Source organism: Oncorhynchus mykiss, chromosome 26 (genome assembly GCF_057628025.1).
Source record: "Oncorhynchus mykiss isolate SJ-2025 chromosome 26, ASM5762802v1, whole genome shotgun sequence".
In the NCBI taxonomy this organism is placed as follows: domain Eukaryota; kingdom Metazoa; phylum Chordata; class Actinopteri; order Salmoniformes; family Salmonidae; genus Oncorhynchus; species Oncorhynchus mykiss.
The window spans coordinates 26797534-26825000 of record NC_143047.1 but is presented as its reverse complement, the minus strand read 5'-3'; the positions used below and the strand labels follow the sequence as shown (position 1 = coordinate 26825000).

Sequence of the window (27467 nt, the reverse complement as noted above, 5' to 3'; positions counted from 1 at the left end):
GACTATATACAGAGTCAATGTGTGAGGGCACCGGTGTCGAGGTAATTGAGGTAATATGTACATGTAGGTAGAGTTATTAAAGTGACTATGCATAATAACAGAGAGTAGCAGCAGCATGGAAGGGGGGAGGGCATTGCAAATAGTCTGGGTAGCCATTAGATTAGCTGTTCAGGAGTCTTATGGCTTGGGGGTAGAAGCCATTTAGAAGCCTCTTGGACCTAGACTTGGTGCTCCAGTACCACATGCCGTGCGGTAGCAGATAAAACAGTCTATGACTAGGGTGGCTGGAGTCTTTGACAATTTTTAGGGCCTTCCTCTGACACCGCCTGGTATAGAGGTCCTGGATGGAAGAAAGCTTGGCCCCGGTGATGTACTGGGCCGTTCCCTAGTATAACATAAGGGTGTTTACACTTGTGTTAAAGTCGAAAAGCAGAAAAAGAGCCAAAATGTAAAGGCAGGGAAAGAGAAAATCAAAGGCTAAAGCCAAAAGTGGAGTTTCATTCAAGAGAACATTTGGGTTGGGGAAATATTTTCCATGTGTGTTATTTGGTAGACTGAAAACCGTGCTTAGTTTGACAGGCAATGAGTGACAGGCAAAGGATAGGATTCTACTGTATTTCTTAGTCATTTTCTTAGAACATAACAGGTTATTTCAACATGCTGTATGTTTCTCAGTCATATTCTTAGTCCTTGACAGGCTATTGTTGTACTGTACCTGACGTTCTCGTGTCTCTTGACGTAGAGACTGTGGAAGTTGTTGTCTTTGACGAGTCGTTGCTGCTCTTCTTTGTCCTTGCAGTCTTGCAGACGCTCCATGATGGCCAGCTTCATCTTCATGGAGATGTAGACCGGCAGCACAGACTGCAGCAGGTTCTCCTACGCACGCACACACACGTTAGCATCAACACACCACACCCACCCAACCACACACACTGTCCGATAGACAAAGGGTCATGAACCCATCCAATCTGTGAGAAACCCAATCTGAGTATCAACCAGCTGTCAGAGTGTCTTGCTGATCTAGTAACTCCACTAACAAGGGCCCCATTCACTTAGATTACTGTTAAAAGCTTTATAATCATTGTGCTGCCAGTCTGGTTGTACAGCCAGTCAACAGACAGATAGAACATTGCATTGAGAGCCTCTGGAATGGAATAGAGTCAGGTGAGATGAGAATCTAAGAAGTTAATAAGGAGATGTCTCAGGAAATCATTCTTCAATCCCCATTGACCCCATCATAATTCCTGTTCACCCGTATGATGCAATACTGAGGCACTGGACTACTATCTTTCCTCTCTGGTTTGGCTGCATCCATGGGGGGGGGGGGAAGTTGCCCCTAGGTACAGATCTATGATCAAATCCTAACCTTAACCATTAGTGGAAGAAACGTAAAACTGACCCAAGACCAGTGTCACAGGGCAACTGCTTAGGCCTACATACTCTCCCAGATAGATTACCACCTCCTGGTTCAAATGACTGGAGCAGGTTTTCCAGTAAACCGTAAAGCACGGAAAGTCATTCTGCACAAAGTGGCCTTGATTTGGTTCAGTCAGCTCAGCTCTGTGCTGTAATTGATCTGGCAGATTCTATCTGACTGGGTCTAGAGAACAATGGCATAATGCTCAGCGTTGAGACCCATTTCAAACCCTCCCTTCCATCTTCTCTTTATTTATGGTGCCTGTGCTCTTTGGCTAACCCCTGTGGCACTGCTCCTTTTTTCGGGCTCAATACAACACAGTAGAACAGAGCCGGTTCAAATGTTAACGATTATATCATTCCATTCTGTCCTGCTAGGCAACAGAGCAGCCAGCGGCCTCCTCTCTCTCACGGAGTGTGGTGTCATTTCCTAAGCAACTATTGTTACAAATGAAAAAAATGATGGTTAAAAAGTCATTTGAAACAGACACCCGTTTTCACTAACGGAGCACACACAGACATCTACTTAAAAAATCATTACAATGAAATTTAATATGAGGGGGATTTGATCATCGTAATGAAAAATACAAGCTAGAAAACAACAAGGCTGCTGGTCTTAAATGAAGTAAAAAAATAACAAGTGCTATTATGACAACACATTTTAGCCTAACACTATTAACTTTTATTAGTCTTTCATACTTCCTGTATTCAGGTCAGCCTCTGTTCAGAAAGAGACACCAAAAGCATCTTATTCAACCAGACCATGATTTCCAGGATTTCTGATACACTGGGAGATTGCCCTCGCCAAATAGGTTTCTAACCTCAAGGGTCTTTCCTTAAAGGTAAATAACTAAATCAAGAATATAACAGAGTGTATGATAAGATGTTCTCACCTGTTGTCTCTTTTCTATCTCCAGCTTCATGCGGATGCCCAGACATCTGAGTGTATCCTGGAAGGTCTGTCTTAGTGCTCTCTCCATCAGGACCTTATGGAAGGCCCCCACCACACTGCCACACAGAAACACCACCGCATTGGACAGCAGCTGGGGACAGAGGGACCGACATTACATCCTAGCTGCACAGCATAAGCATTTTATTGTCTGTTTTCAGAGAATCCTCAGCAGGAGATCATGTATAATTGTTACTAACAGCATAACTAATAACACACCTGATTGGCCAGAAAGGGGCTGGGATCTTGGGTGTTGAAGACAGTGAGGCATAGGGTGAGGACCATGATGTGAGAGAGTGAGGAGATCACACTGAGTACCACAGCATAGCACATCTGGAATGGCAGCATGGTGTACACTGTGAAGATGATGAACAGGAAGAAGGGAACCTACAGGAGAAAAGGAGAGAGAGAGAGAGAGAGATAGGTCAGACTGATATGACACGAAACACAGTGTGGGGAATGAGTCTCGGATTGGCAGCACTACACCCAAAGAACAAGGGGTTTTACTGGACAACTGTCACCTCAGTGTACTGGCAAGATATGCTATAACTAGACAAATATCACATTTTGACGCTTCTGTTCATGTGTGAAAAAAATGTAGGTACATTCAGTGGCCAGTTTATTATGTAGTTCACGTTCACAAAGATTGTTTGCTCCTACAGACAGTGAGTCACGTAGCCATGGCTTGCTATATAAAGAAGGCAGACAGACATCAAGGCATTCAGTTACTGTTCGATTGAACGTTAGAATGGACAAATTAGGTGCCCTAACAACTGAGCATGGTATGATCGTCGGTGCCCCTTTGCCTCCAGAACAGCCTGAAATCATCAGGGCATGGATTCTACAAGGTGTGGCGTTCAAATGTTGCTCAATTGGTTTCAAGGAATCTAACGTGTGCCAGAAAAATATTCCCTATACCATTACACCACTGCCAGGTTTTGTTTGTTATCACATGGAGAAGGTTGCATGCTCTGTGGGGTAGATCTTAAATCAGATAACTTCTTCAGGGAAGGAAACAGAAACTGTGTGAATCGTAATTTTGCAACAATGACCAAAGTAAGGATTTGGCGTAAGCAGCATGAGTCCATGGCCCCATCCTGCCTGGTGTCAACGATACAGGCTGGTGGAGGTGGTGTAATGGTATGGCTAATGTTTCCCTGGCACAAGTTAGGTTCCTAGATACCAATTGCACAACGCTTGAACGCTACACCTTGTAGAATCCATTCCTGAAGAATTCAGTAAATGGGGTTCCGACCGGTACTAGATGGGTGTACCTAATAAACTGGCTGGTTTTGTAGATGGAGGAGAAGAGGAAGAGGACAAGGGAAGTGGGTGTCATAGAATTACAACATTATGTTAATCACATGACATTTATATTACAATGTATTCCTATATTAGTACATTCACACTGTTTTTCTTAGAGGCAACAGAATAGGGCTCTTTGAACTCTCATGTGTCTGTGTTAACGCTGACAGTAGATTTACCATGGCTTGGTGATAACCTAAAGACTGCATTCCATTCCATGATTAGTGTCTGTGTGCCTGTCTGTCGGTGCCAGGGGGACCCAATCTCCAGTTTATTTATCCCATACAGCAGATGAATACTGGACTCCATCATTCTGAGGGAAGGGCTTAGAATCCTATATTGGATTAGTATTTCTGCATAAACAAGCAGTAAATAAACTAGACATATCTGTTGCATGAGAGCACAATGTACCTTTGTATAATTTCACGTGTCTGTCTTCGTCACAAGGACTCAGGAAGACAATGAAGAGTTATAACTGAATCCCGTTTATTTATTGGGCTTTAACTCTACACTATTGGATGACCATTAACACTCTAGTACTGCAGTAATTATTAATAAAGTTTGATGGTTTTGAAGAAATCAACAATAAAAAATATCTCCTTTGATTAGAATAATTACCACAACATGGGCTTCAAACATTTATTTTGAAAGCCAATAGGTTGTCGTGCAACCTTTATTTAGAGCGAGAGTGTATACCTGGTCCCAGGGCAGGATGAGGGGTCCGCTGAAGATGAAGGTGAATCCCATTGTGAGGTGAGTGGCCCAGACCACCAGACCCAGCAGTCTCCTCCAGCGCTGGGTCAGGGTCTCTGTACACACCAGCACAAACACAGCCAGGAACACACACAGGCTGCAGCTCACCACGCTGACAAATGCACAGTGCTCCTCCACACTCTGAAACAGAGAGGGAGAACATAATGCACACTGAATCACAATCATGGAATTTACATTATACTCTACATTAAGATATACACACAGTCATAGACAAGGACACCATATCCATCTACACACAGCCATACAGACACAAAATGCTCTACTCCTCTAATGAAAAGACAAGGATTAAAAAACAGGCTATAATATACATTCTGTCTGAGGACAGGTTTGAAGTGTTATATAGGTCAGGTACAATGATATGTCTAAACAACATTCACTCAACTTCCCTTCAACATCATTCAAGTCCCTTTATTATGCCTATGTACGGTCTAGTCATGAGAGCGGCCCATATCTAATTCAGCATCGTGGCTTATTCAGGCTTATTGCACATCTGTCTCTGCGTCATGTCCTGTTGCTAGAGGCCACAGCATCTTCCTGATTGAATTACACTGAGAGGGAAGAGGAAGGCTCAGATATAGATTTCTGGTGTGTGTGTGTGTGTGTGTGTGTGTGTGTGTATATACACTTGCGTCAACTTGCGTGCATGCCAGTTAGCGAGAAAGCAAGAGAGCGAGAGGAAGAGAGAATGGGAAAGAGTTAGATGCCAAGGAGAGTGGGAATGACTGTGTAAAGGTCCCTGAGCAGAAGGCCATCTCGGCATTGTATATTGAGCATGCTGGTCTCCATGGTAGCGGAAGTGAAGGCCTTTACTAGCACATTTAACTACAGCCACACCCACTAAATTGACCTATAGGAGACTTGTTCATTTCCTTTTCTCATTTATTTTCAGATGGAAGGAAGTAGTGAAAGTCTATACAATTAGAGAACAGATTGCTTCTGATCCTTTCCTCTTGAAATCTCATCTGAAAAGCAATGACCCAGGTGGGATCTGCTCAGTCTCAGCCTGCCATAAGTGCATGTTTACGTCTGTTGGGCATTGAAATTCACATCAGGTTTTGTTTGGTATCAGATGGTGTAGATTGCGTGCTCTGTGGTGTCGATCGTAAATCAGATCACTTCTTTAGGGAAGGAAACAAACCGTGCGAAACGTAATTCTACAATAATGACCAAAGTAAACTCACAAGAACATACACTCTCTCTAGTGTCTGTTGGTGGGTTAAGTTAACTTACGGAAAATGAGGACCACTGTAAAAGCATCCTCTCCGTGCTCTCTTTGACTCTAACACTCCCTGTACTCTTGTTAGAATCTAAAGGACTTTATTCACCTAAAAACAACAGGGCTCTCAATAGGCACTTTGTTCAATCTGAGCCCAACTATCCTGTTGAAGTACAACTTAGAAATATATGTTGGAATGCCCTCCTCTCGCTCACTGGTGGGCTCATGGTCTCTAACAGGTAGTCTATCTATCCACAGTGGAGAGGGAAGTTATACAAGTTGAACACAGTTGAAGTCGTAGGTTTACATACACCTTAGCCAAATACATTTAAACTCAGTGTTTCACAATTCCTGACATTTAATCCTAGTAAGAATTCCCTGTCTTAGGTCAGTTAGGATCACCACTTTATTTTAAGAATGTGAAATGTCAGAGTAATAGTAGAGAGAATGATTTATTTCAGCTTTTATTTCTTTCATCACATTCTCAGTGTGTCAGAAGTTTACATACTCTCAATTAGTATTTGGTAGCATTGCCTTTAAATTATTTAACTTGGGTCAGACATTTCAGGATGCCTTCCACAAGCTTCCCACAATGAGTTGGGTGAATTTTGGCCCATTCCTCTTGACAGAGCTTGTGTAACTGAGTCAGGTTTGTAAGCCTCCTTGCCCGCACATGCTTTTTCAGTTCTGCCCACACATTTTCTATGGGATTGAGGTCAGGGCTTTGTGATGGCCACTCCAATACCTTGACTTTGTTGTCCTTAAGCCATTTTGCCACAACTTTGGAAGTATGCTTGGGTTCATTTACCATTTATTTTGGTATTGCCCTCGAGTAGCCTGTTTCTGGTCTCAGGTTCAGGAATCGCTGAAAATGCATAGCATTGATCTAAAATTGACCCTAGAAATAGTACTGTTAGGAGATCTGGAGAGACCGGATCAGTCAATTACTAATATACTAATACTCTTAGTAAAAGTATTTATCTTCAACTCGCAATCTGTGGATTCTATTCAATTAGATAGATTGAAATTGTATGTTAAACATCACAGCATATTTGAAAGATATGTGTTGCATAGAAACACGAAGTGGGTGGCCAGCAGAGATAGATGGGATGGGCTGAGGGAAGCTGAGGGTTGGAATGTGGAATTGGAGACAAGTGGGAGTGGAGTTGCTGTGTGAGAGATAGAATGATGGTCAAAGATAAGTTTTTAAAAATTAGATAGATCGGTCAACATGCCCTTGAGCAGGGCATTGACCCTGGATGCTTCTGTGTGTCACTCTAAATGGGAATCTGTTGGATGACTGGTATGATGTAGTTATTGAGCGGCTTCACTGCAAGTATATTGTATGTTTCAAAAATTCAATAAAATAAATAAATAAAATAAATATGCTTGAGGTCATTGTCCATTTGGAAGACCCACTTGCGACCAAGCTTGAACTTCCTCACTGATGTCTTGAGATGTTGCTTCAATATATCCACATAATTGTCCTATTATGCCATCTATTATGTGAAGTGCACCAGTCCCTCCTGCGGCAAAGCACCCCCATAACATGATGCTGCCACCCCCATGCTTCACGGTTGGGATGGTGTTCTTCGGCTTGCAAGCTTCCCCCTTTTTCCTCCAAACATAACGATGGTCATTATGGCCAAACAGTTCTATTTTTGTTTATCAGACCTGAGGACATTTCTCCTAAAAGTACGATATTTGTCCCCATGTGCAGTTGCAAAACGTAATCTGGAGCAGTGGCTTCTTCCTTGCTGAGTGGCCTTTCAGGTTATGTCGAGGGCTTGGCTGATCTCTTTTGATTTTCCCATGATGACAAGCAAAGAGGCACTGAGGTTGAAGGTCAGCCTTGAATACATCCACAGGTACACCTTCAATTGACTCAAATTATGTCATAAGCTATCAGAAGCTTCTAAAGCCATGACATCATTTTCTGGAATTTTCCAAGCTGTTTAAAGGCACAGTCAACTTAGTGTATGTAAACTTCTGACCCACTGGAATTGTGATACAGTGAATTATAAGTGAAATAATCTGTCTGTAAACAATTGTTGGAAACATGACTTGTGTCATGCACAAGGTAGATGTCCTAACTGACTTAACAAAAACGTTAGTTTGTTAACAAGAAATGTGTGGAGTGGTTGAAAAACAAGTTAATGACTCCAACCTAAGTGTATGTAAACTTCCGACTTCAACTGTATATCACACTTATCCTCACAGGCCTGTGCACTTAACATTAGGCATTAGCCTACACATGCTAACTAACCTTCCACAAAAACATTAGTGGTGGGTTCTACGCCATTAAAAGGAACATAACATTCGACATCCCAATTAGGATCTGGCAAAAAAAATACTTGAATCAGTTATAGAACCCATTGCCCTATAGGGTTGTGAGGTTTGGGGTCCACTCACAAACCAAGAACTCACAAAATGAGAAACACTAAATTAAGATTGCATGCATAATTTAGCAAAAATATAATAAACACCAAATAATAAATGCAGGGCAGAATTCGGACAATATCCGCTAATTATCAAAAACCAGAAAAGAGATGTTAAGTTCTACAACCACTTAAAAGGAAGCGATTCCCAAACCTTCCATAACAAAGCAATCAGCTACAGAGAGATTAACCTAGAGAACAGTCTCCTCAGCAAGCTGGTCCTGGCGTTCTGTTCACAAACACAAACAGACCACACAGAGTCCTAGGACAGCAACATAATTAGACCCAACCAAATCATGAGAAAACAAAAACACAATTACTTGACACAATGGAAAGAACTACCCAAAAAATGAAGCATACTGGAATGCTATTTGGCCCTAAACAGAGAGTACAGTGGCAGAATACCTGAACACTGACTGTTCCACAAGCAAGGAAATCAGCGTAGCCTTGCTATTGAGAGAGGCCGCCGTAGGCATAGCCTGTCTAGTTCTCAGGTATGTGCCCACAAAATGTGGAAACTGAGCTGCACTTCCTAACCTCCTGCCAAATGTATGACCATATTAGAGACACATATTTCCCTCAGATTACACAAACCCACAAAAAATTTGAAAACAAATCCAATTTAGATAAACTCCCATATCTATGACGTGAAATACCAGTGTGCCAGCACAGCAGCAATATTTGTGATCTGTTTCCAAAAGAAAGGACAGTCAGGGAAGCAAACACCATTGTAAATACAAAACTACACTGAACAAAACTGTGAATGCAACATGTAAAATGTTGGTCCCATGTTTCATGAGCTGAAAAAAGATCCCAGAAATGTTCCATACGCACAAAATACATATTTCTCAAATTTTGTGCACAAATATGTTAACATCCCTGTTAGTGAGCATTTCTCCTTTGCAAAGACAATCCACCCACCTGACAGGTGTGGCATATCAAGAAGATGATTAAACAGAGTGATCATTGCACAGGTGCACCTTGTGCTGGAGACATTAAAAGGCCTCTCTAAAATGTGCAGTTTTGTCACAACACAACGCTGCAGATGTCTAAATTTTGAGGGAGCGTGCAAGTGGCATCCTGACTGCAGGAATGTCCACCAGAGCTGTTACAACTGAATGTATTATTAATTTTTCTACCATAAGCCGCCTCTGTCGTTTTAGAGAATTTGGCAGTACTTCCAACAGGCCTCACAACCGGAGACCACATGTAACCACGCCAGCCCAGGACCTCCCCATCCAGCTTCTTCACCTGCGGGATTGTCTGAGACCAGCCACACGGACAGCTGATAAAACTCTGGGTTTACACAACTGAAGAATTTCTGCACAAACTGTCAGGAACAGTCTCAGGGAAGCTCATCGGCGTGCTCGTCATCCTCACCAGGGTCTTGACCTGACTGCAATTCTGCATCGCAACCGACTTCAGTGGGCAAATGCTCACCTTGGATGGCCACTGGCACGCTGGAGAAGTGTGCTCTTCATGGATAAATTCCAGTTGTTTCAACTGTACCGGGCAGATGGCAGACAGCGTTGTGTGGGGGAGCGGTTTGCTGATGTCAACATTGTAAACAGAGTAGCCCATGGTGACGGTACGGTGGGGTTATGGTATAAGCTACGGACAACAAACCCAATTTCAATTTATCGATGGCAATTTGAATGCACAGAGATACTATGATGAAATTCTGAGGCCTATTATCGTGCCATTCATCTGCCGCCATCACTTCATGTTTCAGCATGATAATGCACAGCCCCATGTTGCAAGGATCTGTACACAATTCCTGGAAGCTGAAAATGTCCCAGCTCTTCCATGGCCTGCATACTCACCAGACATGTCATCCATTGAGCATGTTTGGATTTCTCTGGATCTACGTGTACGACAGCATGTTCCAGTTCCCGCCAATATCCATCAACTTCGCACAGCCATTGAAGGAGTGGGACAACATTCCACAGGCCACAATCAACTGCCTGATCAACTCTACACGAAGGAGATGTGTCGCGCTGCATGAGGCTAAGGTTGACTGGTTTTCTGATCCACGTCCCTACTTTTTTTTTAAGGTATCAGTGACCAACAGATGCATATCTCTATTCCCAGTCATGTGAAATCCATAGATTAGGGCCTCCTGAATTTATTTCAATTGACCGATTTCCTTATATGAACTGTAACTCAGAAAAATCTTTCAACAAAAATATAAAACGCAACATGCAACAATTTCAGTTTATTTTGATCTGTCTATTTATTTTCCCTTTCGTACTTCAACTATTTGCATAGTTACAACACTGTACATAGCCAGCAATATAACATTTGAAATGTTAATTTCAGATTATTTATTTCACTTTTGTTTAATATCTATTCCACTTACTTTGGCAATGTAACATGTTTCCAATGCCAATAAAGCCCCTTGAGAGAGAGACCGAGAGAAATCTGAGACTAGGAAGTGATGGAAGTCTCTCTCCATCCATATATCAGCGTGTCTGGGTTCTGAAAGCAGCACAATGACAGGAAAGTGAGGGCTCGTTTTCCTTTAGGAGGGAGCAGTAATGAGACCTGATGATGGACCTAGTTTGGCATCAACACCTGAATGAGAAAAGTGCTACAGTGCCTCAGGCCCTGCCAATGTCAACAGCATGAGTGTCCCAAATGGCACCTTTTTACTTATACAGTGCACTACTTTTGTCAAAAGAAGTGCACTATATAGGGAATAGGGTGCCATTTTAATACGCAACCCCATCATCGTTCACTGGCCCTAACTGACTGAAGCCCTGTAAAACAACACATTTCACTGCACCTATTCCGTGTATGTGACAATAAAGTACTCACCTGTCAGTTTATTAGGTACACCACCCTGTTCACCAAAACGGATTGCTCCTACAGACAGTGGCTTGCTTGGATTGCTCCTACATGGCCGTGGCATTACTATGTAAAGCAGGCATCGAGGCATTCAGTTGCTGTTCGATTGAACAGCTAGTGACCTATGCGACTGAGCGTGGTATGATCGGTGCCAGGCGCCCTCCTGGTCTTTTCACGCACGACAGTGTCTAGGGTTTACCGAGAATGGTGCGACAAACAAAAAAACTCCAGTCAGAAGTCCTGTGGGCAAAAACAGCTCGTTGATGAGAGGTCGAAGGAGGATGGCAAGAATCATGCAAGCTAACAGGCGGAACACAAACAGGCAAATAATGGCATCCAACTGGCCTCACATCCGCAGACCACGTGTTACCACGCCAACCCAGGACCGCCACATCCGGCTTCTTCACCTACGGGATCATCAGAGGGTGGAATGCTGTCAGTAATAAAGCCCTTTTGTGGGGAAAAACTAACTCTGGTTGGCTGGCCCTGGTTCTCAAGTGGGTGGGCCTATGCCCTCCACCCATGGCTTCACCCCTGCCCAGTCATGTGAAATCCATAGATTAGGGTCTAATGAATATATTTAAATTGACTGATTTCCTTATATGAACTGCAACTCAGCAAAATCTTTGAAATTGTTTAATTTATATATTTTTTAAATGTACTTCCCCCTCAGCTCAGACCTGCAATAACTCAAATAACACTCCTCTTTTATTACGGGAACCTACAGTACACTACCGTTCAAAAGTTTGGGGTCACTTAGAAATGTCCTTGTTTTCCATGAAAACATACATGAAATGAGTTGCAAAATGAATAGGGTGTTCTTTGTGATCCGAACACCTCAAACTTAGATTCATCTGTCCATAACACTTTTTTCCCAATCTTCCTCTGTCCAGTGTCGGTATTCTTTTGCCCATCTTAATCTTTTCTTTTTATTGGCCAGTCAGATATGGCTTTTTCTTTGCAACTCTGCCAATAAGGCCAGGATCCCGGAGTCACCTCTTCACTGTTGATGTTGAGACTGGTGTTTTGCGGGTACTATGTAATGAAGCTGCCAGTTGAGGACTTGTGAGGCGTCTTTCTCAAACTAGACACTCTAATGTACTTGCTCAGTTGTGCACTGGGGCCTCCCACACCTCTTTCTATTTTGGTTAGAGACAGTTTGCGTTGGTCTGTGAAGGGAGTAGTACACAGCGTTGTACGAGATCTTCAGTTTCTTGGCAAATTCTCGCATGGAATAGCCTTCATTTCTCAGAACAAAAATATACATGTTTCAGGAGAAAGTTTTTGTTTCTCGACATTTTGAGCCTGTAATCGAACCCACAAATGCTGATGCTCCAGATACTCAACTAGTCCAAAGGACAGTTTTATTGCTTCTTTAAAAATCAGAACAACAGTTTTCAGCTGTGCTAACATAATTGCAAAAGGATTTTCTAATGACCAATTAGCCTTTTAAAATGATAAACCTGGATTAGCTAACACAACGTGCCATTGGAACACAGGAGTGATGGTTGCTGATAATGGGCCTCTGTATGCCGACGTAGATATTCCATTAAAAAAAATCAGCTGTTTCCAGCTACAATTATCATTTACAACATTAACCTCTTGGATTTAGGGGGCGCCATTTTAATTTTTGGATGAAAAACGTTCCCATTTTAAACAAGATATTTTTTACTAATCAAATCAAATTTTATTTGTCACATACACATGGTTAGCAGATGTTAATGCGAGTGTAGCGAAATGCTTGTGCTTCTAGTTCCGACAATGCAGTAATAACCAACAAGTAATCTAGCTAACAATTCCAAAACTACTACCTTATACACACAAGTGTAAAGGGATAAAGAATATGTACATAAAGATATATGAATGAGTGATGGTACAGAGCGGCATAGGCAAGATACAGTAGATGGTATTGAGTACAGTATATACATATGAGATGAGTATGTAAACAAAGTGGCATAGTTTAAAGTGGCTAGTGATACATGTATTACATAAAGATGCAGTAGATGATATAGAGTACAGTATACACGTATACATATGAGATGAATAATGTAGGGTATGTAAACATTATATTAGGTAGCATTGTTTAAAGTGGCTAGTGATATATTTTACATAATTTCCCATCAATTCCCATTATTAAAGTGGCTGGAGTTGAGTCAGTGTGTTGGCAGCAGCCACTCAATGTTAGTGGTGGCTGTTTAACAGTCTGATGGCCTTGAGATAGAAGCTGTTTTTCAGTCTCTCGGTCCCAGCTTTGATGCACCTGTACTGACCTCGCCTTCTGGATGATAGCGGGGTGAACAGGCAGTGGCTCGGGTGGTTGATGTCCTTGATGATCTTTATGGCCTTCCTGTGACATCGGGTGGTGTAGGTGTCCTGGAGGGCAGGTAGTTTGCCCCCGGTGATGCGTTGTGCAGACCTCACTACCCTCTGGAGAGCCTTACGGTTGTGGGCGGAGCAGTTGCCGTACCAGGCGGTGATACAGCCCGACAGGATGCTCTCGATTGTGCATCTGTAGAAGTTTGTGAGTGCTTTTGGTGGCAAGCCGAATTTCTTCAGCCTCCTGAGGTTGAAGAGGTGCTGCTGCGCCTTCTTCACGATGCTGTCTGTGTGGGTGGACCAATTCAGTTTGTCTGTGATGTGTACGCCGAGGAACTTAAAACTTACTACCCTCTCCACTACTGTTCCATCGATGTGGATAGGGGGGTGTTCCCTCTGCTGTTTCCTGAAGTCCACAATCATCTCCTTAGTTTTGTTGACGTTGAGTGTGAGGTTATTTTCCTGACACCACACTCCGAGGGCCCTCACCTCCTCCCTGTAGGCCATCTCGTCGTTGTTGGTAATCAAGCCTACCACTGTTGTGTCGTCCGCAAACTTGATGATTGAGTTGGAGGCGTGCGTGGCCACGCAGTCGTGGGTGAACAGGGAGTACAGGAGAGGGCTCAGAACGCACCCTTGTGGGGCCCCAGTGTTGAGGATCAGCGGGGTGGAGATGTTGTTGCTTACCCTCACCACCTGGGGGTGGCCCGTCAGGAAGTCCAGTACCCAGTTGCACAGGGCGGGGGTCGAGACCCAGGGTCTCGAGCTTGATGACGAGCTTGGAGGGCACTATGGTGTTAAATGCCGAGCTGTAGTCGATGAACAGCATTCTCACATAGGTATTCCTCTTGTCCAGATGGGTTAGGGCAGTGTGCAGTGTGGTTGAGATTGCATCGTCTGTGGACCTATTTGGGCGGTAAGTAAATTGGAGTGGGTCTAGGGTGTCAGGTAGGGTGGAGGTGATATGGTCCTTGACTAGTCTCTCAAAGCACTTCATGATGACGGAAGTGAGTGCTACGGGGCGGTAGTCGTTTAGCTCAGTTACCTTAGCTTTCTTGGGAACAGGAACAATGGTGGCCCTCTTGAAGCATGTGGGGACAACAGACTGGGATAGGGATTGATTGAATATGTCCGTAAACACACCAGCCAGCTGGTCTGCGCATGCTCTGAGGGTGCGGCTGGGGATTCCGTCTGGGCCTGCAGCCTTGCAAGGGTTAACACGTTTAAATGTTTTCCTCACGTCGGCTGCAGTGAAGGAGAGTCTGCATGTTTTGGTTGCGGGCCGTGTCAGTGGCACTGTATTGTCCTCAAAGCGGGCAAAAAAGTTATTTAGTCTGCCTGGGAGCAAGACATCCTGGTCCGTGACGGGGCTGATTTTCTTTTTGTAATCCGTGATTGACTGTAGACCCTGCCACATACCTCTTGTGTCTGAGCCGTTGAATTGAGATTCTACTTTGTCTCTATACTGATGCTTAGCTTGTTTGATTGCCTTGCGGAGGGAATAGCTACACTGTTTGTATTCGGTCATGTTTCCGGTCACCTTGCCCTGATTAAAAGCAGGGGTTCGCGCTTTCAGTTTCACGCGAATGCTGCCATCAATCCACGGTTTCTGGTTTGGGAATGTTTTAGTCGTTGCTATGGGAACGACATCTTCAACGCACGTTCTAATGAACTCGCTCACCGAATCAGCGTATTCGTCAATGTTGTTGTTTGATGCAATACGAAACATATCCCAGTCCACGTGATGGAAGCAGTCTTGGAGCGTGGAATCAGATTGGTCGGACCAGCGTTGAACAGACCTCAGCGCGGGAGCTTCTTGTTTTAGTTTCTGTCTGTAGGCAGGGATCAACAAAATGGAGTCGTGGTCAGCTTTTCCGAAAGGAGAGCGGGGCAGGGCATTATATGCGTCGCGGAAGTTAGAATAGCAATGATCCAAGGTTTTTCCAGCCCTGGTTGCGCAATCGATATGCTGATACAATTTAGGAAGTCTTGTTTTCAGATTAGCCTTGTTAAAATCCCCAGCTACAATGAATGCAGCCTCAGGATGTATGGATTCCAGTTTGCAAATAGTCAAATAAAGTTCATTCAGAGCCATCGATGTGTCTGCTTGGGGGGGAATATATACGGCTGTGATTATAATCGAAGAGAATTCCCTTGGTAGATAATGCGGTCAACATTTGGTTGTGAGGAATTCTAAATCAGGTGAACAGAAGGACTATGCATGTAATTGACAGCTTTGGAAAGAAGACTCTGAATTTTCCAAAACTGCAAAGATATTGTCTGTGAGTGCCACAGAACTGATGTTACAGGCGAAACCCAGATAAAAATCCCACCAGGAAGTACCGCATTTTTTGAAACCGCCTCATGCCAATGACTCCTTATATGGCTGTGAATGAGCTACGAATGAGCTTACGTTTTCCACATATTCCCCAAGGCGTCTACAGCATTGTGACATCTTTTTACGCATTTCCATTGAAGAATAGCCGTAAGGGAGCATATTTAGTAAGTGGTCACATGGTGTCTCCCGCAGAAAATCTTGCGGAAAATACTGAGGTAGCTATTTTTCCAATCGCTTCTTATGAGAAACCAATTGCCTCGACGGATATATTATCGAATATATATGTTAAAAACACCTTGAGGATGGATCCTAAACAACGTTTGCCATGTTTCTGTCGATATTATGGAGTTAATTTTGAAAAAAGTTTGGCGTTGTAATGGTAGCATTTTCCGGTCGATTTCTCAGCCAAGCATGATGAACAAACGGGAGCTATTTCGCCTACAAAAATAATATTTTTGGAAAAAAGGAACATTTGCTATCTAACTGGGAGTCTCCTGAGTGAAAGCATCCGAAGTTCTTCAAAGGTAAATGATTTAATTTGGTTGCTTTTCTTATTTTCGTGAAAATGTTGCCTGCTGCCAGTAGAGCTAGCATAGCATTATGCCATGATAAACTTACACAAATGCTTGTCTAGCGTGGGCTGTAACGCATATTTTGAAAATCTGAGATGACAGTGTTGTTAACAAAAGGCTAAGCTTGTGTTTGAATTAATTAATTTCATTTCATTTGCGATTTTCATGAATAGGAAAAGTATTTATGTCCGCTGCGTCATGCAAATTCGTTTGAGGCTATGATTACGCTCCCGGATCCGGGATTGCTCGTCGCAAGAGGTTAACAATGTCTACACTGTATTTCTGATCAATTTGATGATATTTTAAATGCACAATTCTAAGTGAACCCAAATCTTTAAACGATAGTGTATTTAAAAAAGGGTTTTCTGATGATCAATTAGCCTTTTAAAATTATAAAACTTGGAATAACTAACACAACGTGCCATTGGAACACAGGAGTGATGGTTGCTGATAATGTATCCTACAGTGGTTCGTCCTTTAAAAGTTGCATACTTGCGGCACAGCTTGCATACTGCGGCACAGCTTGCATGGTGCCGCAGAATTCTATGGCACATTATTTAAGTGCCAACCACTGGTACCATTAATGCTAGTTAGTGCTAGTTTGACCACCAGAGGGCATCTTTGAGAAGCATTTGATAGCCTTCAATAGTGGCTGTACTAGAGAATTTAAAACCTTTTTTTGTAAGAACTTAGTATATGGGACTGATTTTAAGACATTTTGCTCAGTTAATTTGATTCATATCATTGTGTTTTATTTAATTATCGATTTTATTACACAGTATGCCAACATTTTTTTTTAAAGAAAATGCACTGAAACCAAAATACCTTTAGTTTTGGTGATTCTCTCAGCTTCGGCTCATTTTCAAGTCCTCTTGTGGTTATGTCCTGGAACAGGTAGCACCATAGAAAGAAGCAGGCTTGATGAAAACAATGTCCATTTCGTCTGTTCTCTTTGGTCCCAATGTCATTTTTTGCAGGTAGGGGGATGTTCACACCTACAGTAGCCAGGCTATAAAGAGTCTATTGTCCTGCTAATCGGACTACAAGTGTTTGAAAACCTGTTTTCAAAATGCCACCAGCTGTCCATCACTACTGTAAATAAAAACACAGCATCTTGTTTACATTCTTTATTGTAACCACAATGTCACAAATAATTTGTATCTACCTTTCCAATTACTTTTAGAGTTTGGGATTTACAGATGAGTGCTGTGTCATTTTTCGTTAAATCCACTTCGGATTAAAGTATAACTTTTGACTGACGCCTTTAGTGAGAGGTCTAATAGTTTGAACGTGCAGACTTGCACTAAGAACAGTGGGAACGTTTCCCTAGTTAGCACCATTATTAGTGCAATGCCAATTAAAGTGTTGCTCTGTGCTACCCAGAGTGGCGGGGTGGGTGTCCCCCCCCTCCCTTCCCCATGGGCTAGGTCCGTCTTCTGTGCGCCATCCCGTGCCCCCTGCCCTCATGCCTTGAACCTCACGCACCCACCACTGTTTCAGTGGATACAGCTGGAGAACTGCAAGGCAATCCCATTGTGCGCCCCTCTGGAGCCATGACCAATATATATTGTCCTGCTAATAACAGGATTCATAATATATCTGTGAGAATATCCAAAGGGATTATATAATATCTATAATATATAATATAATATATATAATTGTGAATTAATAATAAATTGGTTTGTTTAAAAAAAATACTTTGGAGATGGTTTTGTTTTCAAATAATGTAACATTTGTGAGAAAAAGGCCAGTTTGTTATTTAGAATATTTTATTTCTGTTTTTCGAGGGAGAGAAACCAAAAACCTACAGTCATCTCATGGATCTCCCAGTCGAGGGCGGCACGGGTATTGATCCAGCATCTGAAGCAACACAGCTTGCTCTGCCACACAGTGTCTTAGACCATTGCACCACTCAGACGCTGTACCTCATGCCTGGTCAGGAGTGGGCTACAGTACTACAGTAAGACCAAAATAATTCTAACAAAAATAAAATAATAAAAACCTTAGTGTAACAACAGTTTTAGTAAGTAATACTGAAGTCGTGCACAATTATCAATTTCTATTTAGGTTTATGTCACCCATTCATTGTCAGTTAGAGACACAGTAGGACCCAAAACATAATCAGTGCTCTAACTCCCCCTTGTGCTGGTCTGGAGCAATGAAGTAGTGACGCAAGGTACCGTACTAAACCTCAAATGACCTCCAAGTCCCGCAGCATAATCGCAAAACTTTTAGTGGAGCAATCACTGTATGTAGATATTCTATTAAAAATCATCTGTTTCCAGCTACAATAGTTATTTACAACATTAACATTGTCTACACTATATTTCTGATCAATTTGATGTTATTTTAAAAATGGACAAAATGGATCAAAAACAAGGAAGTGACCCCAAACTTTTGAACGGTAGTGTAAGTGCTGCTTTACGTTTTATGTGTCAGAGTGATTACCTACTGCTCTACACAGACGTGTACATGTAACCTAAAATGTCTACTAAAACTCTAGACTGGTGACATATTTACCTGCTACACAAATACAGTGATTACCTGCTTCTTAAACTCTGAAGTCTACACCAAAAACATTGCCACAGACTGTCGTTTCGAGGAGAAAAAACCCAAAGACCTCTAATTCAGTATCTAGGCAGTTATTGTACTACAGAAAAATATCATACTACAATGGTGTCTTTAATGTGCTAATCTCCATATCTCCATCCATTATCGGTCAACTCATCCAGAGAGGACAGCACACCCCCTCAGGGGATATTACTAAGTCATTCAAAAAAGCTGTAAGTAGCTGGGCTCTGATGTGTAGCATACTGTCACTTCATACATGGGTAGGTGCACACACACTTCTAGGTCTCGGTAGATGACGTCACTTACACAACGGCCGCTAGCTAGCGATTCCACATCAGCTAAACACACACACACACTCACACACTCACCAGGTGCAGGGCGAAGAAGAGGATGATGAGAACTCCGCAGGACAGCATGGAGAGGCCCAGTAGCAGCACCAGGGGCTGGTACTGGATGATACAGGAGAACTTCCTGTACAGGGCCTCATGTTTCAGCTCCTGGTCATTTAACAGGTACTTCCCTTTAGCCGGCATGGTGGTGCTGACCTGTTCACTACTAAAACCCTGGTAAAAGGTTACGGCCCGAAACACGCTGGTTTTAACAAAGAAGCATTTCTATCAACTTCCACTGTCCTCTAAGAGTTGCTGAATTTCCTCTCCACCACTCCTCACACAGGTATGGTAGGCAGGGAATAACGCTGAAAACACCACCACACAGTGTAGGGCAGGGTAGGAGCCGTCTTCTGCTGCAACTGAGACAGACGTGTGTGTGTGTGTATCTACAGATCCACACATCCAGGTCGGTAGGTTTGCTGAGGTCTTCTAGCTCATACTGCTCAAGTGCAGTTGTCGATTTTCTCCCTCAAGGGCATTTTTAATATGTACCTCTTCTTTCACTCACAGGTTTAGAACTTTCTCTCTCTCGCTCGCTTTTCTTTCACTCTTTCTCCCTCTTTTATCTCCCTTTCTGCATTGGCAGGCAGACCCAGTTCATCCTTGCCAGCTACTGTGTTCCATTCTTCAGTGGGGTTGAGTAATGATCCCAGCGCTGAGAGAAGAGACCGGGGGAGGAGGAGAGTCTAAGGAAAGAGGAGAGGAGGGGAAAGAGGGTGGAGCCTGGGAGGGCGGAGAAAGAAAGAGAGGTCGTCAAGGATTCCTCCAGGATTCAGGATTCTGTCCCATCAGTGCTGAGTGGGTAGAGAGAGGGGCCCAATGTAGCTCCACCCACTGGAGCTGTCACAGTTAGAGGCCTGGGGAGGAGACAACAGAGACAAACTGGGTGAGCTTACTGGAACCAAAGACAGAAGTAGAGTGAAATAGCAATCCACAACACTTGAGGGGCATGGCTCCTCAAAGCGTTTTCTCTTGTTGACATGTCAGAAAATGTTGATGCACTCACTAAGCTTGTTAAGTTTTAATAAATAGGTTACATTTTTATCTGGCATAAAAAAAATGTACAGTTTAGCGATGTGATTTGAAACTACATAACTGTCTGCCAAACTGTACACAGTGAGAGTACAGTGAGTCCCTTCATATGTTGTTTTAGCCAAGGGTGTAAATATGTATACACACGTGAGCGAATCTTCAATCCTCATTCAACCCAAGCACTGCAGTTGTTCCCACGATCAAGAAAGCCTGATTTGTCTGTATTCAGTCCCAGTCCTCAGTCTCTGTCCCGGTTTGGCCACAGCTCCATGGAGAACTGGCATGATGACACCTAGCCCTTCTAATGAATAAGCTCTCCATGGAGAACTGCCATGATGACACCTAGACCTTCTAATGAATAAGCTCTCCATGGAGAACTTTATTCGAGAATACGCCATCGAGGGAAGAACTCTTGCATCATGGCCTCAACTTCATTTACTTCTATCTTATTTAATTTACTCTGACAAAACGCATTCAGCATTGTGGAGTTTAAATGCTAGCCAAGAGTCTCAGTCTATGTCTGCCAAGAATTTTACCTTAGCAACCAATCATTCACAAGAGTTTAAGGAGATTGTCATTCATAGTTTTAATATGTAACACATTTCAAAGATGGACAAAAATAACTTGTCCTCTCTGAAAGAAGCATATTTTAAATCTCCGGCACTGGGCTATGGCCAAACCGTTCTTCTTTACGTGAAACTGCAGTCTTGCTAATGATTAAGGACATGAATGCAGCCCCTTAGAAGTTATATTAAATATCAATAAATCAAGGTGTATTAAGCTGTAGGAAAATAAACCAGGTCTATGTTTTGTTAGGATCCCATTGGCTGGGCAGAGTATGTACTTTGCTCCAGTCTTAATGAGCACAGAGCAGAGGCCACTAAAGCCAGTCAGTATATGAGGAGTCTGATTCCCCTTAGTTCGTCTGCCCTCGCTGGCTGGCTCCCTGGCACACAGGAAGTTTGCTCAGTGAATCAGAGGCTACGTTGTATTTACAAAACTAAGGCTGAATAAAAAATACATTTGGGAGGCTCTCGTCTCAAGTAGGAAGTACTAGGCATCCTTTCTGGTTGGTTTAAAGAGGGCCCAGCGGCTGGTCTTTGTCTCACCTGGTAATAAAATCACAGAACACAACAGCACAGCTACAATATGGGCATGACTGTAAACCATTGGGCTCAGAGACTGATTATGATATCACCTCTCATTTCGGAGAAGGGATTATATTCTTGGCTTCATAAACAGGCTGGTGTGTTTGGGAGGCACCAGATGTTGCTGGGTTGAAACAATATGAAATTAACCTTGCATAAAGTTAGTTAATATAAACCTCATCTCAGCAGTTGCTAATAGTCCTGACTCCTAGACATGTCCTAACAGTATGAAGCATTGATGCCTGTTTGTCTTTTAGCATGGCAACAGTTGCCATGTGCCATAAAATAGCAAAGGCTGATGAGGTTATGTACCTAAAGGCCAGAGAGGGAGGGACACCTGTTGGGCTGTGTGAATGGATATCCCAGCCAGCCAATCACTCAGGATGCTCCAGTCATAGTGACAACCTGCTCTGTCACAACAGGCCGTGTGTTGATGGAGGTCCGGTCAGCAATTTACAGCCTTGCTGTTTAACTGTTAATTTTATAACTTTAAGACTATTACTGCCAAACAACTAACAACACTTTACCCAGCCCCTATCCTGTACTACCCAGGCTATGCTGCAGTCTGACTAACAGACAGAGTTAGGGAGTTAAAGCAGAGGATGAGGTAAAGCACATACTGGTAAGGGATCCGTCTTCCCTATTAGAAAACAGCTGGGGCCTTGAGGAGGTCAGGGCCCCTCAGATCTATGATATACACACTGTTCATATGAAGGACATTACTCCTTCAAAAAGAACCCCCACACAAAACACTACAAGCCTTACATCAGACGTGTTGTGAAATATGAGATCATATCTCTGATTTAGCTCCTTCAGACCTTTCAACCCACAGGCTACATGACTGCTCATGCATGCAGCCAGAGTAAACAGTAGGGAGGAGGTTGAATGAATGTGAGGATAACCAGGCCCCAATGGCAGACAGTAAAGGACCAAAGGTCCCATTTTGTCATGACTACTCATCTCCTGGATAATGCAGCACGGTTGGTTGGTGTTATCACCCTTAAACAGGGAGACTTAGAGAGTAAGTTATGAGTCCGCAGTGAGAGATACAGAGGCAGAGATAGACAGATGGAGATAGACAATGAGCCACAACTGTGAGGGAAGTCTAAATAGACCATTAAGGGTGGTACTGTTAGAGAATGGTTCTGGGACAAAGGAACAGTGAAATGGCACTGAGACAGTATATCTCAGAGAGCAGTCAGGGGAGACTTATTATCTAGAAGGCTCCAGGGAACTTCTGCTTATCAATGGAACTCAGGATGATGGTTCTCCTTTCAATATGTGCATCTTCCTGTTCACTTAAGCCAAGCAGCTCATGACAAGAGGGTGCTCTTTCACAATGTATTTTTCGTGCTTTTCAGTGGCTTTGTAGCTTACTTTGTATGTTAGTTAAACCGGGATCACTTTCATTACCTGACATACTGTCTGTGTGCATTCCAATGTTAGGAGGTCAGGACAGTGAGGAAATAATGAAGACATTTGGAGAGCAGCCTCGTACTGGGGCAGATGGCCCAGTTCCCCACAATGTTAAAAATCAGCGAATAGGTCTGTCTCAGTCGGACAGTAGGATACTGGTACTGATCATTCCAGGATGTTTTGTTCAGAGGCAGCCATTTAACACCGCCATAGAGCGCTTGTTTGTGAGACAACGGCTTGATATTACAGCTCCCAGCCCGACAACCTCTTTATGTTCCAATTCTAAAGTTGCCATGGCAAAGGACCGATGCAGCGGATCTCTGTCTGTCTCCGCCGCTGAGTGGAGTCGTGCGGAGCAGTGCTGGAATAGCGGCCTGGCTTGAATAGGCTGGAGTCTCTCAAGAACAGGATGAATAGCAGTAACTGCACTGCATTGTCTGGGAGGCCTTTCTCTCTGAAAGAGCTGAGGCAAATCGAGGCATTCTCACAGAGGCCTCGCAAACTGGCGTCATTTGACTCCTGGAGCAGCCGCAGCACAAAACTACAGACGTCATCGCCAACCCAGAGCCCTGCCACGAGATTGCGACAGCAGCCATGTGCGTTCTCAAACAGACAACATGCATTAACACAAGATAGGGGTTGTGAAGTTCAAGGGACTGGATGTCGTCTTCTCTTTGGCCTCGCAACATGTGAGGGCTAGGAAATGAAAAAAGTTGCCACTACAATTGAAGGGGAGCAAACTATATTTGACCTGGTGGGATTGTTGTGCAGGAGACTACCTTTCATACTACATTTTTACGAGTCAGATTATGCCACAGCTGGGCAATTCCATGATTCTTCGCATTTAAATGTACACTACCATTCAAAAGTTTGGGGTCACATAGAAAATGTCCTTGTTTTTGAAAGAAAAGCACTTTTTTGTCCATTAAAATAACATCAAATTGATCAGAAATACAGTGTAGACATTGTTAGTGTTGTAAATGACCATTGTAGCTGGAAATGGCAGATTTTTAATGAAATATCTACATAGGCGTACAGAGGCCCATTATCAGCAACCATCACTCCTGTGTTCCAATGACACATTGTGTTGGTTAACCCAAGTTTATCATTTTAAAAGGCTAATTGATCCTTAGAAAACCCTTTTGCAATTATGTTAGCACACCTGAAAACTGTTGTTCTGATTAAAGAAGTAATAAATAAAAAAATGTCCTTCTTTAGACTAGTTGCGTATCTGGAGCATCAGCATTTGTTGTTTCCAATACAGGGTCAAAATGGTCAGAAACAAAGCACTTTCTTCTGAAACTCGTCAGTCTACTCTTGTTCTGAGAAAGGAAGGCTATTCCATGCAAGAAATTGCCAAGAAACTGAAGATCTTGTACAACGCTGTGTACTACTCCCTTCACAGAACAGAGCAAACTGTCTCTAACCAGAATAGAAAGAGGAGTGGGAGGCCCCAGTGGACAACTGAGCAAGAGTACAAGTACATTAGAGTGTCTAGTTTGAGAAAGAGACGACTCAAGTCCTCAACTGGTAGCTTCATTACATAGTACCCGCAAAACACCAGTCTCAACGTCAACAGTGAAGAGGCGACTCCGGGATGCTGGTCTTCTAGGCAGAGTTGCAAAGAAAAAGCCATATCTCAGACTGGCCAATAAAAAGGAAAGATTAAGATGGGCAAAAGAACACAGACACTGAACAGAGGAACTCTGCCTAGAAGGCGTTGAGACTGGTGTTTTGCGGGCCAATGGGTGCAGATGACTCAACACTATATATATTAGCTACTACAGCGACTGAAATGACTGCAACACTTAAAAGAGCTGTAGTTAGTTTCGGAATGGGTAGCAAGGAATAAGTTAGTCCTAAATAATTCCCAAACTAAAAGCATTGTATTTGGGACAAATCATTCACTAAACCCTACACTGCATGTCATGTACTGTCATGTTGTGTCTTGTCTCTGTCCTTTCCCTTCACCCTGTCTCCCTCTGCTGGTCGTTGTTAGTACCTTTTCTCCCCCAATTTCCACCAGCTGTGCCTTGTCTCCTCCTAACCACCTCGTCACCCCGTTTCCCACCTGTTCCCTTTTTCCCTCTGATTAGGTCCCTATATCTCTCTCTGTTTTTGTTCCTGTCCTTGTCGGATTCTTGTTTGTTGTGTTTCATGCCTGAACCAGACTGTCGTCATGTTTGCTGTAACCTTGTCTTGTCCTGTCGGAATCTGCCGGTCCGTCTGAGCCTACCTATGTTTGGTAATTAAAGAAGCTCTGTTTAAGTTAATTCGCTTTTGGGTCCTCATTCACGCACCGTAACAGAAGAATCCGACCAAGAATGGACCCAGCGACTTCGGATCCTCTCCACTCAGCCGTCGGGATCCAGGGAGCGATGCTAGGCAGACACGAGCAGGAAGTGTCTGCTGCTCGACATGCCGTTGAGACCCTGGCCACCCAAGTCTCCAACCTCACAGAACAGGTTCACCATCTCCGCCTCGATCCACCGGCCACTTCCAGGGCTTTCGAATCTCCGGAGCCCAGAATCAATAACCCGCCGTGTTACTCTGGGGAGCCCACTGAATGCCGCTCGTTCCTCACCCAGTGTGATATTGTGTTTTCTCTCCAGCCCAACACTTACTCCAGGAGCACTGCTCGTGTCGCCTACGTCATATCTCTCCTTATTGGACGGGCTCGTGAGTGGGGCACGGCAATCTGGGAGGCAAGGGCTGAGTGTACTAACCAGTATCAGGACTTTAAGGAGGAGATGATACGGGTTTTTGATCGATCTGTTTTTGGGGAGGAGGCTTCCAGGGCCCTGTCTTCCCTATGTCAAGGCAATCGATCCATAACAGACTACTCTATTGAGTTTCGCACTCTTGCTGTCTCCAGTGGCTGGAACGAGCCGGCCTTGCTCGCTCGTCTTCTGGAGGGTCTCCGCGCAGAGGTAAAGGATGAGATTCTCTCCCGGGAGGTTCCTTCCAGCGTGGATTCCTTGATTGAACTCGCTATTCGCATTGAGCGACGGGTTGATCTTCGCCACCGAGCTCGTGGAAAGGAGCTCGCGCTCTCCGTCGCCCCCCTCTCCGCATCACTACCATCTTCCTCTGCCGGCTCGGGTGCTGAGCCCATGCAGCTGGGAGGTATCCGCATCTCGACTAAGGAGAGGGAACGGAGAATCACCAACCGCCTCTGTCTCTATTGCGGTTCCGCTGGTCATTTTGTCACTTCATGTCCAGTAAAAGGCCAGAGCTCGTCAGTAAGCGGAGGGCTACTGGTGAGCGCTACTACTCCTGTCTCTCCTTCAAGATCCTGCACTACCTTGTCGGTCCATCTACGCTGGACCGGTTCGTCAGCTTCCTGCAGTGCCTTAATAGACTCTGGGGCGGAGGGCTGTTTTATGGACGAGACCTGGGCTCGGGAACATGACATTCCTCTCAGACAGTTAAAGGAGCCCACGGCCTTGTTCGCCCTGGATGGTAGTCCTCTCCCCAGGATTCAGCGTGAGACGCTACCTTTAACCCTCACTGTTTCTGGTAATCATAGTGAAACCATTTCTTTTTTAATTTTTCGTTCACCTTTTACACCTGTTGTTTTGGGCCATCCCTGGCTAGTTTGTCATAATCCTTCCATTAATTGGTCTAGCAATTCTATCCTCTCCTGGAACGTCTCTTGTCATGTGAAATGTTTAATGTCTGCTATCCCTCCTGTTTCCTCTGTCTCTTCTTCACAGGAGGAGCCTGGTGATTTGACAGGGGTGCCGGAGGAATATCACGATCTGCGCACGGTGTTCAGTCGGTCCAGGGCCACCTCTCTTCCTCCACACCGGTCGTATGATTGTAGTATTGATCTTACTCCGGGAACCACCCCCCCCCCGGGGTAGACTATACTCTCTGTCGGCTCCCGAACGTAAGGCTCTCGAAGATTATTTGTCTGTAGCTCTTGACGCCGGTACCATAGTCCCCTCCTCCTCTCCCGCCGGAGCGGGGTTTTTTTTTGTCAAGAAGAAGGACGGGTCTCTGCGTCCCTGCATAGATTATTGAGGGCTGAATGACATAACAGTGAAGAATCGTTATCCGCTTCCTCTTATGTCTTCAGCCTTCGAGATCCTGCAGGGAGCCAGGTTTTTCACTAAGTTGGACCTTCGTAACGCTTACCATCTCGTGCGCATCAGGGAGGGGGACGAGTGGAAGACGGCGTTTAACAATCCGTTAGGGCACTTTGAATACCGGGTTCTTCCTTTCGGCCTCGCTAACGCTCCAGCTGTCTTTCAGGCATTAGTCAATGATGTCCTGAGAGACATGCTGAACATCTTTGTTTTCGTTTACCTTGACGATATCCTGATTTTTTCACCGTCACTCCAGATTCATGTTCAGCACGTTCGACGTGTCCTCCAGCGCCTTTTAGAGAATTGTCTTTTTGTGAAGGCTGAGAAGTGCACTTTTCATGCCTCCTCCGTCACATTTCTCGGTTCTGTTATTTCCGCTGAAGGCATTAAGATGGATCCCGCTAAAGTCCAAGCTGTCATTGATTGGCCCGTCCCTAAGTCACGCGTCGAGCTGCAGCGCTTTCTCGGCTTCGCGAACTTCTATCGTCGTTTCATCCGTAATTTCGGTCAGGTGGCAGCTCCTCTCACAGCCCTTACTTCTGTCAAGACGTGCTTTGAGTGGTCCGTTTCCGCCCAGGGAGCTTTTGATCTCCTCAAGAATCGTTTTACATCCGCTCCTATCCTTGTTACACCTGACGTCTCTAGA

General features: G+C 43.9%; 1 protein-coding gene across 8 annotated transcripts in view; it reads right to left on the bottom strand.

Moving 5' to 3' along the window:
• LOC110506731 (adenylate cyclase type 2) overlaps nucleotides 1-27467 on the bottom strand; it is a 77197-nt gene that overhangs the window by 20568 nt on the left and 29162 nt on the right. For all 8 annotated transcript variants that reach the window (XM_021586558.3, XM_036964521.2, XM_036964520.2 and 5 more), the window contains 5 exons: nucleotides 19111-19991; nucleotides 4367-4564; nucleotides 2585-2752; nucleotides 2310-2459; nucleotides 716-876 (listed from right to left, as the gene is read on the bottom strand). In XM_021586558.3, the coding sequence (XP_021442233.3) occupies nucleotides 716-876; nucleotides 2310-2459; nucleotides 2585-2752; nucleotides 4367-4564; nucleotides 19111-19275 (842 nt within the window). In that variant the 5' untranslated portion in view covers nucleotides 19276-19991. The remainder of the gene's footprint in view (nucleotides 1-715; nucleotides 877-2309; nucleotides 2460-2584; nucleotides 2753-4366; nucleotides 4565-19110; nucleotides 19992-27467) is intronic.